Source organism: Chionomys nivalis, chromosome 4 (assembly GCF_950005125.1).
Source record: "Chionomys nivalis chromosome 4, mChiNiv1.1, whole genome shotgun sequence".
Classification (NCBI taxonomy): domain Eukaryota; kingdom Metazoa; phylum Chordata; class Mammalia; order Rodentia; family Cricetidae; genus Chionomys; species Chionomys nivalis.
This window is the reverse complement of record NC_080089.1, coordinates 61,590,278-61,605,106: the sequence shown is the minus strand read 5'-3', so window position 1 is coordinate 61,605,106 and position 14,829 is coordinate 61,590,278. Positions and strand designations below refer to the sequence as shown.

Here is a 14,829-nt window from a genome sequence, read left to right as displayed (position 1 = left end):
ATTCTAAGGGACTAGAGTTCCCTTCTGGGTGTTTTAAGCCCACTGTGTCCAGCAGCTCTTCTTCAGCTTTTCAAAGTATCTGGTGCCAACTTTTTGCTGTGGCTCAAGCTGAGTGGTTCCTTCCCCCAGGCATTCACTCAGCGGTGTCAGAGAAGTCTGGGAGATCAACTAACTCAACGTAATGTGTAGAGGTGTGTGCACGGCTTCCCAGGTCTGTCTCCCCATAGGTGAGAAAGCTGGGCTCACGGAGAGAATCGCCAGGTATCAAATAAAATTTGACACCTCTCATTGGGGTATTGATTCTCCCTGGTCCCCCAAACCCTGCTTGGGATCCTACATTTAACAATCACTGGCATCCACCTGTAGCGCTCTCTCTCTCTCTCTCTCTCTCTCTCTCTCTCTCTCTCTCTCTCTCTCGCTTAAATCCTTCCCAGGAGCTGGATCTGGGGTCCCACCTCCCTTACATTCCCTGGGCACAGCCCAGCTGCCACGCTAACAGTCAGCTCACATGACTCTGAACCCACAAGACCCTGCAAGGCACCTGACTCTCTTTATTTTCTAGACTAAGAGTCAGAACCTCTGAGGGGTTAATGGCTCATCCAGTGTCACACAGCCAGTGAGCGGGATTGGACCCTAGCTAGAGGCCATGGGTCAACTTTCAGCCTCAATACACATGAACATACACAAAAGAACATGTATATACATATGAATTCACATTACACACACAAACACATATAAATGTATATGATATAGATGCTGATACATGTACGTGTATATATGGTATGTCTGTGTGTACAAAAACACTACCTGAAGTCACATGAAAAAAAATAAGTTGATGAATATGTAGTATGAATATAGTATGACTAACAGTAGCCTTTGGGGACTAAAGAAGAAAGTGTCTGTGTTTGTGTGTGTGTGTGTGTATTACACATGTCTTCCAAGCTTAGTCTTCTCAACTTCAGAGTCTCCTTCTTGTAATACATTTTGGGGAGCAAAAGAATGTGTGCCTTCCTGGTCATCCCCCTGATTCCACTGTCCCCATTATTTCTAAACTAGTCCATATTCCAAAGTCTTTACACAGGCATGTCAGAAGACAGTCGGTCATGATGCCAAGTTCCTCTTCAGTCACTCCTGCACACTGGCAGGTGGTGGTGGGCACTGGGCTTTACGAAGAACCACCAAGGGGTGCCCATGGGGAACCTTGTTCTCAGAACTGAGGACGGTGGCCTCAAGTCCTCCCTGGGAAAGCTTGATTTCTTACCAACTTGATAGATGAGTTATAGGTACTTTAAGGGGAGGGCCTTGTTTCCACAGTCTGAAGGAGCTCAGGAAACTTGACAAAGGAGTTCCCGTCAAGAGCCTCAATTCCAGCATTGCTCCTGGGACTGGGGTCTGCCTGTGGTTCCCTTTAAGATGCTTTCTGTGATGGTCTAGGCTCTGGGGTTATAATAAGTGGTTGACATGACATATTGACATTGCATTGTTCCACTAATGTTAGTCACTGTGTTCTGTCTAGGAGATGTCACAGAGAATATCTGCATGCCTTCCTAGGTCTATTAGTTACTTTTCTGTCGCTCTGAGAAAGCACCACAACCAAGACAACTTAGAGAAGAGTTTATTTGGGCTTAGGAGTCCAGAGGACCCAGAGTCCATCATAGTGAGGAGGCATAGTGGTGGCAGCAGGAAGCTGAGGGCTCATGTCCTTTACCACAAGCATGAAGCAGAGAGTCAACTGAAAGAAGAGTCTTTAGACACTAAAAACCCTCCTCTAATAACATACGTCACGTCCCCCAACAAGGCCACACCTCCTAAACTTCCCCCAATGGCATCACCGCTGGAGATGGAGTGTTCACGGAGCTTATGGGGGACATTCTCAATCAAACCAACTCACTAGATCACAGAGTATCACAAGGGACTGGAGGAATGACTCAATGGTTAATTAAGTGTGCCTACTTCTCTTTCAGAGGATCCAAGTTTGGTTCCTAGTACCCATATCAGGTGCTGCAAGTTCAGCTCCAGGTGATCCAACGCCCTCTTTTGGCCTGCTTGAGCACTGCAGTCAAGTGCATGTACTTACGCTGACACAGATATACATGCACAGACACACATTCACAGACACAGGGAAAGAGAGGAAAGACAGACAGGTAGACAATTTAAAATGAATATTTTTAAAATAAAATATTTATCCTCATCCTGGGTTGCCTTGTCCAGCCTTAATACATGGGGAGGTGCTTAGTCTTACTGCAACTTAATATGCCATGTTTTGTTGATACTCGTGGGAGACGTGCCCTTTCCTAAACAGAAATGGAGGAGGAGTAGATTGGGGATGGGAACAGAGGATGGTGTGGGGAAGGGACCGGGAGGAGAGAAGGAAGGGGAAACTGCAGCTGGGATATAAAAATAATAGCAAAAATTGAGAAGCATGCTTTTACGGAGCCACCGAAGTCCACTGGAGTGAGTATCAGCAACCAAGGTCTGTCTGCGGCTCAGTGCCCCTCTCTGGAACTGTGTGTGCCCTTCTCTGTAGCTCTCCACCTGGACCAGTCTTGACCCATCCTTCTCTCCACAAACCAACCTTTTCAGCTTCTTCGCATCCACAAGACACAAACAGCAGCTCCATCATTCAGGCTCAGGCCCCACCTCTAGACTGATACTCTGCCCTTGAGTCCATTGTCTCCTAGCACAGACCAGAGCCTCCCTCTGCCCAGATGTTCATCCAGGGTCAGGGACAGAGTAGGGGACACACAGAGATGCTGGGGCATAAGAAGGAGAGGCAGATTTTCTTAGGAGGTTGCTGGGGTGGGGAGGAACAAAGGCAGATTTTTAACTTGGTATTTGCTGAAAAGCTGCTGTGACAGTCTGAGCTTGGCAGGAGGAGAACAGCATGCTGTCTGGGACTGGAGATGTGGCTCAGTTGCTAGAGTATTTGTCTGGCATACATGAAACCCTGAGTTCAATCCCCAGCAGCCCATAAAATAGATGTGGTAAAAGTAGGCTTGGTAGCATGTTCCTGGTTCCTGTCATCTCAGGACTCTGGAGGTAGTAGCAGGATCAGAAGTTTCAGGTCATTTTGAGCTACATAGTGAGACCAGCCTGAGTTACATTAGATCCAAAAAAAAAAAAAAAAAAAAGTGAAGACAAGGTTTATTGTCTGAGAACACCTGAGGTCAAAGATGAGGTCAACTAGGGATGCTCTTTGCTGCCTCTAGTACTATGGCCTCCCTCAAGGTCTCTGTCTACTGCTCTAAGCCAGCAGGTACTTCCCCCAGCACCACCTAGGAACAGGGTCCTCTGTGGCACTCCCTGCCCCTGCTCATTCAACCAATGCCCAGACTCTCTTCTGCAGGTGCGAATCTGGGAGATCCCTGAGGGCGGGCTGAAGCGGAACATGACTGAGGCGCTCTTGGAGCTCCATGGACACAGCCGGCGTGTGGGGCTGGTTGAGTGGCACCCCACGACCAACAACATTCTCTTCAGCGCTGGCTATGACTACAAGGTGTGGGGCCCGGGTGTGGGGCAGCCCTGCTAGAGCTGGGTGGGGGGAGGGGCAGGGAGAATGGATCATAGCCTAAGCTTGTTGACTGGCATGGTCCATTTGCTCAGTCATTCATTCATTCGCTCGTTCACTCTGCGTGAGACTGAGCATCTCCTGTGCACACTTTTTTTCCCTGGGGAACCTGGGGCCTTAAGGCATCTTTCCTATCTTCTCTGGAGTTTTGTGAACTAGAAGAGAATGCCCATATCCTTTACCTGGTAACTTCCTAACCAAGAGGTGGCCACACATCCTGGTAGGAAAAGTAAGCAACACAAGCTGCAGGGGTACAGGGGAAGTTGCAGCCCCAAACCCTATCATGCCCGCCATCTGGGTCCAGTCCTGGGATGTCTCTCTTTGTTTCTTGAAGGAACCAAGTCAAGACTGGTACCAGGACCTGTTGGGGAAGCTCAGTGGATATATGTTGGTTACTTTTCTGTCTGTTGTGAACAAATTCCCAACAAGAAACAATTTCAGGAAGGCATTGTTTTGGCTCACAGTTGGAGAGTATATTCTTCCATGATGCAGGAGCATGAGGTAGCTGGTCACACAGCATCTGTGGTCAGGAAGCAGAGAGGAATGCTCATGCTTGGCGGGCTTTCTTTTTATTCAACTGCAGCCCACGGAGCAGTACTGTCCACATACTGTCCACATGAGGTAGATCTTCCCACCTCAGCTAACCCAGTCCAAAAACTACCTCACAGATATGCACAGAGCATTATCTTCTAGACAATCTTCAGATCCTGTCAGGGTGATGATCATAAACATTGGAGTGTAGTTGAGATGCATCTGCCTCTCTATACAGAACCCTTGACAGTGTGCCTGTATCCCACCATAGCCCAGGCCTGTGCGGGCAGCTCCTGCCAGGTCTGTTGGTGTGGATGGAGGACAGGCACCCAGGGCTACGGCAGCTGCTAACTTTACCTCCTGCGTGTCTGCCTTCACAGGTCCTCATCTGGAACCTGGACATAGGCGAGCCAGTGAAAATGATTGACTGCCACACAGACGTGATCCTCTGCATGTCCTTCAACACAGATGGCAGCCTGCTCACCACAACGTGCAAGGACAAGAAGCTTCGTGTGATTGAACCCCGCTCTGGCCGCGTGCTGCAGGTGGAGCATTTTGTTGACGGGAAGGAGGTGTTAAGAGGCTGTAGAGGAGAAGGGGATTGTGCCGGGGCCCAGTGTGCGCTCCTCTCCCACACCTGCTGCTCAGCCTGTTGTTGTCTTAGGGCCATTCTCAGCCTGTAGGAATGCTGACTTGTTCTGGGCAGGAAGGAACCAGAGGACTAGAAGACTCTTTCCTGTCATAGTGACATCTCCTCTAAATGGGGTTCTTCAGCCTCCTGCAGTAAGCCTTCAGTCCCAGAGTCCCAGAGGTTAACCAAGTTCCATCACGGGTAAAGAGGGAAGGGACTTTGAATTCACCACCCAGCCACCTGCACAGGATGATCCTGGGGCAAATGACACACAACTCCAGCTCCACAGATGGCTCCACACGGGGAGCCTGGTGGTGAGGTTAGTCCCCAAGTGTCAGACTAAGAGGTCTGAGTGCTATTTGGGAATTACCAAGGATGGTTTCTTGAATTCTTACCACATGGCAACCATACAGCTCTGGAGGATGGAAAATATGGATGGACAGGACAGGGGACGGGGAGTGCTTGGTTGAGAAGAAGCGGTTGATAGGTTTGTGCCTACCATGCACAAAGCCTTGGCTCTGATCCCAGCACTGTCTGAAACTGTATGTGTGGTCCATGCCTGGGATCCCAGCACTTGAAGACAGAGGCAGGAAGATAGGGAATGATTCTTTCCAGGAAATGTGTGGATTAAAAAGTTAACCTAGCCTTCCCTATTTCTGCTGCTCTGGGTAAGGCAGGGCTCTTGCTTCCTGATTCCAGGGGGCTCTTGGGGGAACTATCATTCCTTTCAACTCTGTACAGAACCACGTGTTGAGGGTCCTGGCTCACCTATAGTCTCTGTCCCCACCAGGAGGCAAACTGCAAAAACCACAGAGTGAATCGGGTAGTGTTCCTGGGCAACATGAAGCGGCTCCTCACGACAGGGGTCTCCAGGTGGAACACAAGACAGATCGCCCTCTGGGACCAGGTCAGCCACAGGGATGCCAACAGGAGGGCAAGGAGAGGCAGGCAGCCTAGATCTGAGCTTCTGGGACCTCTGATTTCCAGATGGGGCAAGAGCAGAGTGAGGTCTGTGGTCTGGGTGCCTGGGGCCTCCATGCAGGTGGAGGAAAAACACACTAGAAAAGAAAAGGGCTGGAATGAGGCGTGTGTGGAGGAGGGACCAAGAAGCGGTGCTTCCAAAGGTCTTAACATTGGCCCATCCTGTGCGGAGAGTGGCCAGGACAGGGCTGCCTCAGGTGGAGTTTAGATGGTACCCACAAACCCACCTGGACATGGGCGTACATATGGGGCCCCCAGGGTCCCCAAGCCACTGAGTCGTTTTTACAAATCAAACAGGAGCTTGGCTTGGCTGCACTGCCCCAGCTCCATGCCCATTGGCATGTATCTGTGCCACCCTCCAGCAGGCCTGGCTGTAGGGTAGTAGCCACCCTTCTGCAGTCTTCTTCCCTGTTCTCTCGCCCACCTCCCCTCCCCCCACCAGAGCGGTATAATGGGCCAGCGACCAGGCCTGGAGGTCAGCAGTGATGACCGAAGTGAATGCCAACCCCCTGTGTGACTTGAAGACAAGCCCATTTTCTGTTCTCAGCTAACACAGAAAGCCTTTCCTCAGGTCCATCCGGTTTCATGCTGGCTGTGTTCTGAGGAGAGCCGCCCATGGCTCAGACAGGTAGAAGCGAGAGTGGGCTAGAAGGCCATGCAGTGAGAAGCAGGAATGGCCATCTGGGTTTGAGTTAAAGGAGGCACTTCCTGGGAAAGCCAGGTCCCTGCTGGCACAGCCTCTGATGGTATCACCAGCAAGGATCAGACAGAGACCTCAGGAGAGGGATCTGGGACCGGAAAGGCTTCCAGACCATGCCCAGCCCACCTGCGAGATGCTTGCAGCCTTTTCTTCCAACCCATGTCAGCCCAGCGTCCTGGGGAGTCTTCAGAAAAGGGGCTGTGACTCTGGTGGCTGTGCTGGGAGGTGGGAGGGGCGTGCTCTCCTAAATGCAGACTGACCCACACCCCATCCCTGCAGGAGGATCTGTCCATGCCAATGATTGAGGAAGAGATTGATGGACTCTCGGGCCTCCTGTTCCCATTCTATGATGCGGACACCCACATGCTCTACCTGGCTGGAAAGGTAGTGGGGTGAGGGAGGAAGGCTAATTAGTGGGAGACTCCAGTCCCTGTTAGATCTCCACTCTTGCCTTCCCCATAAGAAAACCAACCTAATCTTTGTGGCTACCCACGAGAGCCAAGCCCCTGGCTGTCTCCACTTCCAGCTGCACCCCTCTTGTTCAGCTTCAGTCACTGAGAACTCCTTACAGGACAACCTGGGGCGGAGGAATAAAGATCTAACTCTGATGTGTAGACAGTGACCAATGGCAGAAGAGGAAACACCCGTCAAGAGATCTTTGAATATGGACACTTCAAAAAGGCTCTGCATACATGATAAAAACCAAGTACACCACATACATCACACCACACACCACACTGCACAGACAGTGTACATACCACATACATTCCATACAGACTGACTGCACTATACATACATACCACAATATATGCTACACAGCACGTCACACAGACTATACATACATACATACATACATGTCAGACTATACATACATACCACAATGCACACAAACTACACACCACACCATACATATACACATACCATACCCTATATATACTTGGTGTATCACACACATGCCACATCACGCCATATACATCACAGCATATACACACACACTGTACAAACATACCACGCTGCACACAGCTTACACACAAACACACTGCACACATATCATCCAGATCTCACACACCATACAGACACACACTGTGAGCGCACATATGTGATACACACATACCACCTGTACACCATCCCATCTCCACCCCTGCCTCCAGTAGAGCTACCAAGGTCTAAACTACAGGTCTCCTTGGTCTCCTGGCCACTTCTGAGGCCCAAGAGCAGCTCTCTTCTATGGACCCCTGGGGCTGGGTTTGCTGGACCCTGCCCTCCATCCTCACTGCCTTTCTGCTACCCTCAGGGGGATGGCAACATCCGGTACTATGAGATCAGCACGGAGAAGCCCTACCTGAGCTACCTCATGGAGTTCCGCTCCCCAGCCCCACAGAAAGGCTTAGGTAAGGATCCCGAGATCCCTAGGATCTCAGCATTCTGCGGATGAGATAACGTTGGCATGTGCCTCACTCCCCTTGACACAGTAGTCAGATTCCAAAGCCACACTCAATGGGCAGGAGGGAATGGGACCCACAGGTGCTATTTCAGCCAGCAGCTATCCCTAGAACCAGGCCCATCGCTCATGGCACTACTTGGCCATCTCTGTCCAGCAGCAGCTTGCAGGGCATGGCCGCTGTGTCTTCTTCCCCAGCTCTCTATAGACAGAGAGACTCACTCCAGAGTGGGTCTTACATGGTTCAAGGTTGATTAGTGGCTCTGAAGCCAGGACTCCAGCCCCAAGCTATGGCCCTGGTCTGGCCCAGCAGAGCAGACAAAAGTTCCACCATTATCCTAAGATTCCAGCTCTCAAAGAGGGAAACGGAAGATTGTGAGTTCAAGGTCAGATCGGGGGCTGTGAAGTGAGACCCTGTTGCAGTGAAGAAAAAGAGAGGAGGAGAGCTAGGTGGAAGGGAGGGCATTCTAGAATTCTGTTTGGAAGAGCAGCCTCCATTCCAGTGGGAAACACCAAGAGCCCTAACTCACATTCACGTTACGAGAGAGACACAGGTACCTGCCTGCACTTGGCATGCTGCCAGGCAGGTGTCTTTGTGCTTCCTTTTCCAGTGACCTCACCATACGGGGCCATTTCTGCCCAAACAACAAAAAGTTCAGAGTCAGCGATTCCCCTGAGGATTTCTGTATGGAAAAAGACAGAGTCCCATTTCCAACTCAGTTTATGGAACCGCAGGCTGAGCTCTTAGTACCCTGCCTCCTCTACTAGGGGCATCACGGCTAGTGAAACACAGACAAGACACACACGTACTGTTGGTTCTAGAAGATAAACAACGGATGTCCTCTCTTGGGCTGTATTGAAGCCTCTGAATGAGTGGGGGATGGGCTTTGCCCTCCATTTTCTTCTCTACAGACTGAGACGCAGAGCTTAGGGAAGGACAGTTCATCCCAGAAGGTGCTGGGCCCTGCAGCCTTGCTATAACTTTACATGTTGCATTTGAGGCCAGCCTGAAATACGTGGCCTTGCCTTTGCCCTCCCCCCTCAAGGAAGTGGCCATCTAGAGTCAGAGACTGACTCAAGACATCATGGTCACCCTCAGTCCTCTGGATGGATTTTGCCCCCAAATAAGAACATTAGGCAGTGAGTGGGGACAGAGAGATTCCCCATAAAGCCTCTCTTCGTAGGTGTCATGCCCAAGCATGGGTTGGATGTGTCTGCCTGTGAAGTGTTCCGCTTCTACAAGCTGGTGACACTCAAGGGCCTGATTGAACCTATCTCCATGATTGTGCCCCGGAGGGTGAGTGGGGCTGGGCTGCAAAGGGCCCCCGTGCTGAATCCTACAAACCAGAAGCCAAGAAAGAGCCAGATAAAAGGTGTCATGGACTAGAATATTCAGGCTCCACCTGGGGCAGAGGGTGGAGAACACTCTTGGGTGTGGGATGGTTGATTTGCATGAAAGGGGACAGTTCTAGAAGGGGGGCATGGGGAGGGCAATGACAATGCAGGAATGTGCCTGGCTGGATGGCCAAGGCTGGCTCAGCAGTCCCCAGAGATCCTTCTCTTCTCCCTCCTTCATGTAGTCAGATTCCTACCAAGAAGACATTTATCCCATGACACCAGGCACGGAGCCGGCTCTAACCCCAGATGAATGGCTGGGAGGCATCAACCGAGGTACCTCAGCAGGCAGGCGCCACAGAAGGGCCCAAGAGGCTACAGGCTCTGCCTGTCCCTAGTTCACCCTGCTTCCTCTGCATGATCCCCTGTCCAGATGTCGCTTCCTTCCCACACAGCCAGCTCCGTGCAATGAGACCCCCTCACTCTACGGCACTCCCTGTTAGTTGACACTGACTCCTTTGCCTTTCTAGATCCTGTGCTGATGTCTTTGAAGGAAGGCTATAAGAAGTCTTCAAAAGTGGTGTTTAAAGCCCCCATCCGAGAAAAGAAGACCGTTGTCGTGAACGGCATAGATCTGTTAGAAAATGTCCCACCCAGGACAGAGAATGAGGTAAGGTGCAGGGTCTCTCCCATGGCTCGGGAAGAGCCAGACCTTTATGGAGCTACTATGAGCTTCAGGCTTAGAGGCCAGCTCTATTCTGGGACATTTTTCTTTCAGTGACAAATTCTGGAAGTCGCATGTGGTTGGCTTCCTTTGCCTCTGACCTCAGTGACTAGAGGCTGGGAAGTCAGAAAGATCTGTCCCCTCCAACCTCAGATTCACTGACACAGGGGTTGAGCATCTCCTCATGAATCCACCACAGAGCCTTACTGTCAGGTGTTGCCACGGGGATTATAAATTACCAACGAACAGAGCTCATCATCAGAGCCCACTAGCCTTTTTGTTTTATGGTTTGTCACATTTCCTGCCTCAGTGGAAGAGGCTGAATGTCTTTGAAAGGCATTTTGTACTGCCTAGAAGGGGTGCAAGCCCATTCTGGGAGAGCCAGAGCAGAGCCATTCTTGACCATGCCCTCTGAAGTTATCTCCATTCAGTTTGTACGGCCAGGCCCACATGCCAACACAGCTCAGCTCAGCTCAGCTGGCGGCTACAGATTGCCTACTCTGTGCCAGGCCCTTGGCCTGCTGCAACTGGAAGAGTGATTAGCTGAATGAGCCCATCTGTGTGTGAATACTGGCTCTGCCATTTCCTGGCTGGGACAGAGTGAGTTTCCTGACTTTTCCAACTGTTGTGACATTTAAGAGACAGGGCATGAATACCCAATAGTCTTTGCAGCTCATGCTAAGTGCTCAAAGAGGCCAGCTGTGCTAGGTCTGTATTTCTGTGTGATAAATTCCCCCCAGAGAATATTAACTTCACCCCATGTGTTAGCTACTTGTCTCATTGTTGTGACCAAAATACCTGAAGGAGCCAGCAGAGAGGGTTTATTTGGGCTTACAGTTCGAGGGGATACAGTCCATTATGGTAGGGAAATCATGGCAGCATTAGTAGGAGACATCTGGTCACATCACCTCCACAGTCAGGAAGCAGAGAGTAAACAGGAAGTTCAGCAGTTATAAAACCTCTACTGTCACCCTAGTGACCTACTTCATCTGGGGAGACATTGCCTGCTAAAGGCTCCACAACTTCCCCGAATAGTACCACCCATTGGAAACCAAGTATGAAACACATGAGCCTCTGGGGTGCATTCCACACTCACTTAAAGCACAACACCTCACAAAGGTTTGTCAGCTCATGGAGTCTATGGGTGCCTGTGGTTCAAGTCTCTCATGAAGCTGCGGCTATGTCAGCTAGGACTGGATAACATCCCAGGCCCTAGATAAGGAAGGACCTGCTTGGATACTCACTCACATGACTGCTGTCACACTGAGGGCCTCAGTCCTCACTGGCCATGCCATATGGATTTCACGTGCTAGCTTTAACCTTGGCAGCCAGCTTCCAATTGAGCAAGAGAGGAGCCCAAGATGGAGCCAAAATAGTTCTGTAATCTAATCTGGAGAAGACACATCATTGTTCCTGTCATACCCAGTTAGCAAACACAAGCTCTTAGGTCCAGTTCAATCTCAAAGGGGGAAGAATAACACAGTGCCATCTTAGACTAGGCTGCTGGCCCACAAATGTAGGCTCTTGCCATCATTAATAAAGATCAGACTGCATTCGACCTCAGGAAGCGCCTTAAAAGAGAATTTCACAGGCAACTTGATCACTGACATGAAATGTGTGTATGTGGGCTGGGGATGTGGCTCAGTGGGTAAAATCCTTGTCTAGCATGCTCAAGGACCTGGGTTCAATACCCAGTACCATATAAACTGGGCATGGTGATAGACACCTGTAAGCCCAGCCCTTTGAGATAGATAGATAGCCTGAGCTAGAGACCTGGGAGAAGGAAGGGGAAGGAAGAGAAAGAAATGTGGGGTTATGTAGATGTAGAATATTTCTAGAATGGATGAAATCTTGTGATAAACAGGATTCTTTTCAAAATAGCCAGGAGGAGGGCAGCACAGGGCAGTGGTGGAAGAATCGGAGTAGGGGTGACTGCAGGCACTATGGAGTTTCTGGTACTGTTTCCTAGTTTTGTTTATATTTAATATTCAGTCTTTTACACATTTTTAAAGTACTCTGCCTTTTGAACGTAGAAATGTGGGTTGTTGAGATAGCCCAGGTGAGAAATAGCGAGGGTTGGAACTCTGTCTCAGGCCTGAGGGTGGAGAGGAAGGGCTGGAGGGGATTAAGTGGAGTGATATCCAGCTATAGAGATGTCCATCTGGATGGACCTGAGGATGGGAACATTCACAAGTTCTCTGTCTTGAAGAACAAAACAAACAAAAAAGTCATTAGGAGCTGGGCAGGGTGGTATATACCTCTCTCTGTACCCCAGCACTCATTCTCGGGAGACAGAAGCAGAAGCAGATGACATTCAAGCCATCCTCTACCTTGTAGCAAGTTCCGATGTAGCCAACTTGAACTACAAGAAAGAAGAAAACGAAGGCGAGAAGAGAGAGAGGGAAAAGAGAGAAGAAAGAAAAGAAGTAGAGGCAGGAGAATCAGGGGTTCAAAGCCAGCCTCAGTTATATGACAGAGTGGGCTACACATGAAATCCTATCTCAAACAAAGGCTGTAGGTTCAGACCTAAGAAGGGGAAAGCTTGGGATGCTAGGAACTGGCCTCTCTCGGGCAGATCTGTTTGGCCAGCAGGCTTTCTATTCTCTCCTCAAGGGTAGCTAGGAGTCCTGGAGGAGGTGAGCCTGGAGAATAATGGCAGGGAGCACTGGATTGGCTGTCCCAGGGTGGCAGGAGGCATGGGGAAGGTGAAGAGGCAGGGCATGCCTGGGTGGGGTGGGATGTCTGAGAGCCCTGGTCCTCCAGAGTCCTCCTCACCAGCTTTCTACCTGCACCTCTTGCTGCACCCCAGCTCCTCAGGATGTTCTTCAGGCAGCAGGATGAGATCCGGAGGCTGAAGGAGGAGCTGACACAGAAGGACATACGGCTCCGTCAGCTCCAGCTGGAACTGAAAAACCTGCGCAACAACCCCAAGAACTGTTAGCCCCTCTGCGGGCTGTTTTCCAAGCCAATCTCTCCGTTGTTTCTACTGGTCCCTAAACTGCCCCTTATCTATGGAGCCCAGAGACAGGGCCCGAACTGGAGCTGGGGACCAGCCGGTAGACCCCATCTACCACCTCAAGAACTGGAAGCTGACCTTTGACCTCCTGACTTCATGCTAATACCAGTCCCCCTGCCTCTCCTGGAGAGCCCACCCCTGACTGGCAGCCCCTTTCCCTGCAACCCCATGAGCCAGGCTTCCCCTTGGCTCCCTGCAGGATGCCCTCCAAGGGATGGAGAGAGCAGGATTACAACCTGATTTAGAACTTGAATCTGTCCCCTGCATAGGGGCTCCCAGGACCTGTCTACACAGGGATTAGTTGCTCCCGGTCCCAGCGTCACTGCTGAAGCACAGTGAGGTCTGGGTTAAAGGTGGAGTGCTCTGCCCGCCTCCTGCCTCATTCTGCTCCCAGCTGCCCTGCAAGCCCAGTTCATCTCACCCAGTGGCGAGCACCTGGTAGCCTGCCCTTTTTTCTGAACTCTCCCCAACCCGCTTGTCTTCAGGGAATGAAGAGGACACTCTCCAAGGCCATAATGACCCCTTGCCTTCCCCCGTGGTTCTCTTCAAAGCTCTTACACCCCTTTTCCATTGACTTTGTGATCCAGGCAGGGTAGGGATTCGTGTCCTCATTTGTCAAATGACAGAACTGAGGGTTGCAATCAGGTTTCAACTTATGAAATCATCCAAAGGGGCAGCCCCAGACAAAGTATCCTTGGCATCCAGACCCCCTGGCCAGGGCCTTTCCCAATGTATTAAGATGCCAATCCCTTTGTGGACTTTCCCAGAATGAGGCCTGGAAGCCACTTCTATCTACTGTCTGCCCAACACCAGTAGTGCCAACATGCCATACTGCCCGGTTGAGGCCCCTTACACTCAGTGACCCTGGGTTCTCCTGACCTGTACTCTTTGCCCTCACCCCCCCTCCAGGGGGCTCCATCTGAGATGAGGCCTCTTCCTGGAAGCTGAGGCTGAGAAGGGCAGAGCTTGGCCCTAGGGCAGGCAGAGCAAGGGTCTGGTAGCTTCCAGGGATGCTCTGCCTGTGTCTCCTGCTGCCTTCCCCTTCCCACTTTCAGCCTTACACACGCAGGATGACCACAGCCACTCCATCCATCCGCACAGCACTTTGAAGTCTCCCAGATTTTTGACACATAGATCTCACACATAGCATATGCCCTACTTTACAGTGACGGAAATAGGGACGTGGCCCTCGGGTGCACAGCTCTGAGATGCTACATCTCCTTTGGTCTGCTACAGACTTGCTTTACTCCCTCTTCCCGTTCTCTGCCTACCACACGGAACTCAAAAGCACTATGGCAGTCACCACCATCTGGGCAGAGGAGATGTGGGTATCTCTGTCGTTGCCTGGGATCTGCTACACACAGGACACTCCTTGCCTGCCCTTCCTGTGGCCACCCTGCAAAACTTCCCAACCACAGAGACCCTGCTGGGGAGCTGGGAAATGAGATTCCCCAGTCTTGGGGCCTCTCCTCTTCAACCAATGATGTTTCCCGCTCCCAGCCTGCTGAAGTAGCTTCTCGTCCCGCACTACCACAGCTAGACTTCCCGCTCTCATCACCTCCTCCACACTTCTGGAACTTTCTTTCTTTCCATCGACCGTTGTGGTCTTCTGTGATTATTTATGCTGCCTCCCAAGGATAGAATTGAAATAAAATGTTTTCACTTATTAAGCTAAGGCATGGCCATGTCATTTAGCCCCAGGGAGACCCTACTTTGGTCACCACATTGTCACACTCACCGCTCCTTCGTCTTTCTGAAATGACAGCTACCTGTACAGCTCTCCACCACATCTGTACAGCTCTCCACCACATCTGTACAGCTCTCCACCACATCTGTACAGCTCTCCACCATATCTGTACAGCTCTCCACCACATCTGTACAGTTCTCCACCACATCTGTACA

The 14,829-nt window shown here is 50.8% G+C and overlaps 1 protein-coding gene across 2 annotated transcripts in view; it reads left to right on the top strand.

Moving 5' to 3' along the window:
• The window catches only part of Coro2b (coronin 2B), a 108,136-nt gene extending 93,519 nt beyond the window's left edge, over nucleotides 1–14,617 (top strand). For both annotated transcript variants that reach the window (XM_057766742.1, XM_057766743.1), the window contains exons 4-12: nucleotides 3,347–3,496; nucleotides 4,480–4,644; nucleotides 5,521–5,637; nucleotides 6,691–6,795; nucleotides 7,706–7,802; nucleotides 9,037–9,149; nucleotides 9,433–9,523; nucleotides 9,718–9,857; nucleotides 12,721–14,617. In XM_057766742.1, coding sequence (XP_057622725.1) covers nucleotides 3,347–3,496; nucleotides 4,480–4,644; nucleotides 5,521–5,637; nucleotides 6,691–6,795; nucleotides 7,706–7,802; nucleotides 9,037–9,149; nucleotides 9,433–9,523; nucleotides 9,718–9,857; nucleotides 12,721–12,852 — 1,110 coding nt within the window. In that variant the 3' untranslated portion in view covers nucleotides 12,853–14,617. The remainder of the gene's footprint in view (nucleotides 1–3,346; nucleotides 3,497–4,479; nucleotides 4,645–5,520; nucleotides 5,638–6,690; nucleotides 6,796–7,705; nucleotides 7,803–9,036; nucleotides 9,150–9,432; nucleotides 9,524–9,717; nucleotides 9,858–12,720) is intronic.
• Nucleotides 14,618–14,829: the final 212 nt, after the last annotated feature.